Genomic DNA, 4,201 nt, shown 5'->3' with positions numbered 1-4,201 from the left:
TTATTTTGCAGTATTATCCTAATCATTATTTAGTATCGGATGGGAGGAGCTTGGCTGTGACCAGGGCTACCGAAGTCACGTATCCTTTAGCCTGCTTGTTGGAGAAGTTAACCTGGACCGTGATAGAAGTGGTGTTCAACAAGGTGGAATGGACATCAAACTCCCAAACATCCATGAAGTTGTAGATTTGACTGTTCTGTTTGTCTGAGTCGAACAGCTTGTAAAAGAAATAAAGAGGTTGGTGGTTAAAGGTAACAGATGACAGACTGTTTGTTTCATTGATGGGAAGACTTGTTGAAACTCGCAGTCTTGCGCTGTCGAATTCATCTTTTGGAAGTAATATGGTCGTCACAGCAATGCTGTCCTTGATAGGTATAATGATATCACTTCCGTAGTATGTTGTTTCATTGAGAATGACTTTAGGTAATTGGCTTGAGGGGGTCTTGAATGTATAACGACATGTTGCTTCGGGTGGAAGTGTAACCATTCCCCGAGTGTCACCGATGTCTAAGGGTTCGTTGAAGGTGATGACTGGATACCAGTTGTCCTTGAGTGTGATGCAAGTAGCTTCTCCCGTTGTTGGTGTGATCCAGTCTTCTTGGAAAACTAGCTTGACGTCCTGTGATTGTTGAGAATAGCTGTGTAAGAGAATGACAGTTTCATTATGCAAGGAACTTGACATTGCTAATGGTGACACAGTTCGTTCTTGTACGTCACATTGGCTGGCGGTTCTGATGAAGGAATACTCTGACGTGAAATTGTACCAGAATTTGAAGACATCGACAATACGTGTGGCGTTTCCTTGGCGGGTGAAAAGTGACCGGTTGAGACTATCATGTCCTGGATATTGTTGATTGGACAATAGAAACACCACTGTTTTGTCAATGTATTCTCTGAGACCAAGGTGGGTGAATCTATGGGCATTAGACTGGTATATTGTTGCAAAGTCGACTATCCCAGATGGAGCTGTTGAGCTTATTCCCGTCACTTTCCCGCGACCATATTCACTGATAATGAGAGGTATAATCCTTCCCGTCTTTTGATGAACATAGTTTTCAAGCAGGTCGACAAAAGCTACTAGACGCGCTTCATTTATACCAGTAAATCGGTGAGATTTCCCCGAAACAATAAGTGAGTTGTACGAATGAAAAGAAAACACGTCCAAATAGCCTAAAGTTATGTCCATGAAATCGACCAGTTTCGTCCAGAACGAAAAGTCGTTCCTGTCTACCACTGTGTTATATCCCGTCATTGTCGGGCCAGTCACTTTGATGTGAAACCTAGAATGGAGTTTCTCGGCAACTGTTTTGTGGAATAAGGCTACAGTGGTCGTGAAATTCATTATTTGCTCTTTAACATCTGGTTCGTTGACGACCTCGAAGTATGGCGGTATGTGACCTTGTGTGTAGTCATAGACTCCTTGTAGCATCAACACGATAAACTCTGCAGCAGCATCGATGTTGTTTGGGAATTGGCCCTCATGTTCGGATTGGTTCATCCAGTCTGGCCAGTTGAGAGCTGAAATATGCAAATACAACGAAACATGACACTGACTGAAATGCATCTATGCTTCTTCTACAAGAGTATACGCATGTATTTTAGTTTTAAAGGCAAAGTTAATCTTCTTAGAAGAGAAACAACACGCCAAACTGATTATCTTATACATGGATTTTTTAATTGCCTTTAATAACTAGCTTTTCAAGACATCTTACATGTCTAAATGACTCTCACACCAATCATTTGTACCTTCCCCCCAGAGTACGTCTAGTATTTTTGGCTTTTCCTACTACCAATTGCCAAAAGATAGAACTTGAAACCTAACCTCATTACTTGCCACATGCATCTGCACATCATCTTCCTCTTTCCATTCCGGGGGCACGGGTTGCCCAGTCGTCTAAAGCGCCGCGATTCGCTGTACAGAGTTGCGTCCCTTGGGCACGCCAGAAACCTATGATTGGGGGTTGGAATCCCGGTTCGCCCTGATTATATTTCTAGGTTTGTCAGCACTATACCCGTGCTCGTGGGTTTCACCGAACTAATAAACGTCTTAGACCTGCATCACTTCGGGCTTTCCTCCCACATTAAGCTGACACGCCGCGATATAACTTGAATGGTGTTATAAGCGGCGTTAAACCCAACTCACCCGCTCACTCTTTCCTTTCCACAGAAGAATGTAAATGTGTGATCTTGACATTCACTTACGATGGACGATGGAGCTAGCAGCCTCCGCAATATAGCTGGAATATTGCTAGGTTCGGCGTTAAACAGTATGTGATGGAACAAGAACACACTCATCTGTCTATGGGACATCTGACCACTTCATTGCAGAAATTCGCGACTATGTCTCATTCTCGAAATTATTTCTTTCATCGTGTTTGGACTTTTTGCTGCTATTATTGTTGTGGCACGTGATAAAGAAATATAAACACATCCACGGCCGTTTTAATTATGTTAACTATCGCATAACTGGTCGTGCCTTTCTTCATCATGATTATTTCGTTACCAATCAAATAACGCTTTTGTTTCCGATTATTCTTACCATTCATCACCATGATCATTTCGTTCTTATAGCCACTGTCAATGTCAGCAAGGTAGTTGGAGAATAGTTCCTGTTGCTTGCTGATGTTCTTTAGGTAGTTGGGGTCGGGGTAGCCGCTACGGTGTGCGTCCTCTGGCCACTATACAATGAACAAGTTAATATTATATACAACCCATTTCATGCCACTGACGGTTCACGGAAATAACATGTATCACAGTATTAATACATTAAATTGTGTACAAAATGCAAGAGTTATATTCCAAAGATGCTCATTTGTTACTCAATATCAAACAATAAACATGTAAACAATTTCACTCATCACGCCGAAGACCGGGTTCGATTCCCGATATGGGCACAATGTGTAAAGCCCATTTCTGGTGTCCCCCGCCGTGCTTTTGCTGGAATATTGCTAAAAGCGCCGTAAAACCATACCCACTCACTAATGCTCTTGACCTACATGTAGGTTTCTCCACATCAGTCTTAATTACTTCACTTGTCTTGTCTGAGATGAACATGGGACATCTTAGAATTATTGTATATCCCAACGAAATATAGACATTGACTCTTTAACATGGTGTCTTTTGCCTTAGCTTGAGGTTGATCTCAACATTCAATTTCATCCCAACACCATCATGCATCTGAGCAATATCACCATAGCAATATATTTGTCAAGTAATGTCTGTTTGCAATACATGTAACATTACTGTCAAAACGTACTTTTGAAACCATAACTACGACATTACAGTATGAGCAAATGAAAACCATCAGTTTCTGTCTAATATGTGACGTGTTGGGACAACATACAGAATTGAGTTAGAAAGAAATCCCACTTCTTTAAAGAGACTAAAATCTTCGTGTATCCAGCGCCCACTGGTTGTTGCAGACTTACGCTAACCCAGAACCTCCACGTGTAGGCTCATCAAGTCATGAATGTTTATCCTAATGACATAAAGACATAATTATAAAGCACTGTCTAATATATGAAGTACAAGGTAAAAAAATCGAATTGGAAAGAAAATCTCACATCTTGGAAGAGACGATCATTTAGATCTCTGTTCATCCAGCGCCCACTGTCAGTCCGAATGCTCCGACAGTTTGCAATAAGGGACTCCTGTTCCAGGCCGTTATGCTTGTTCCACCTGTCACTCTCATAGCGAACTCTACCTCCCTGTGCCAGCCACTGAGGGTAGATCGTCACCGTCGTGTCACTGTACACACCGTCTGTAATCAGACTCAAAGCGAAATAGGCCTGTGTCCATTTCATTGTCACTGGAATATAATGTATCATCAGACTTGAACAGCTTTAATGATAAGAATTCACGAGAATTATTTGTGACGTTCCATAAATGTGTGTACATGATAAGAACATGCGTAGGTATGTAGGTGTGGTGATACTATGCCTTGAGGTAAGTGAATGCCACGCCAGAAGGGAAGATGTGTATATTACACCAATACACTAACATTGAAAAGACAGCCCGATTTATACGAAAGTCTAAACCGATATTCCAAAATACCTGAGTGGACTATTTTGCTTTCAGAAAGCTCTTGCTGTTCTTTTTATATGTGTTATTTCCCTGATGATCTAAACGCTTGCTTAAGGAAACAAACGCATAAGACGGTGACCGTTTGGTGTAACAATATTTGTAAAGGCAAGTATGTCAA

At 41.4% G+C, this 4,201-nt stretch overlaps 1 protein-coding gene across 1 annotated transcript; it reads right to left on the bottom strand.

Annotated features, from left to right (window-relative positions):
• LOC124137177 (beta-porphyranase A-like) lies at window positions 1-3,803 on the bottom strand. The gene is made up of 3 exons (XM_046503378.2): window positions 3,564-3,803; window positions 2,540-2,678; window positions 1-1,518 (listed from the first exon to the last, which is right to left on the bottom strand). The coding sequence occupies exons 1-3, from the start codon at window positions 3,801-3,803 to the stop codon at window positions 26-28; spliced, it is 1,872 nt and encodes a 623-aa protein (XP_046359334.2). The 3' UTR covers window positions 1-25.
• Between the last annotated feature and the right edge of the window lie 398 nt (window positions 3,804-4,201).

Source organism: Haliotis rufescens, unplaced genomic scaffold, assembly GCF_023055435.1.
Source record: "Haliotis rufescens isolate VD_foot unplaced genomic scaffold, xgHalRufe1.0.p SCAF_5, whole genome shotgun sequence".
In the NCBI taxonomy this organism is placed as follows: domain Eukaryota; kingdom Metazoa; phylum Mollusca; class Gastropoda; order Lepetellida; family Haliotidae; genus Haliotis; species Haliotis rufescens.
This window is presented reverse-complemented; position numbering and strand designations above follow the sequence as displayed.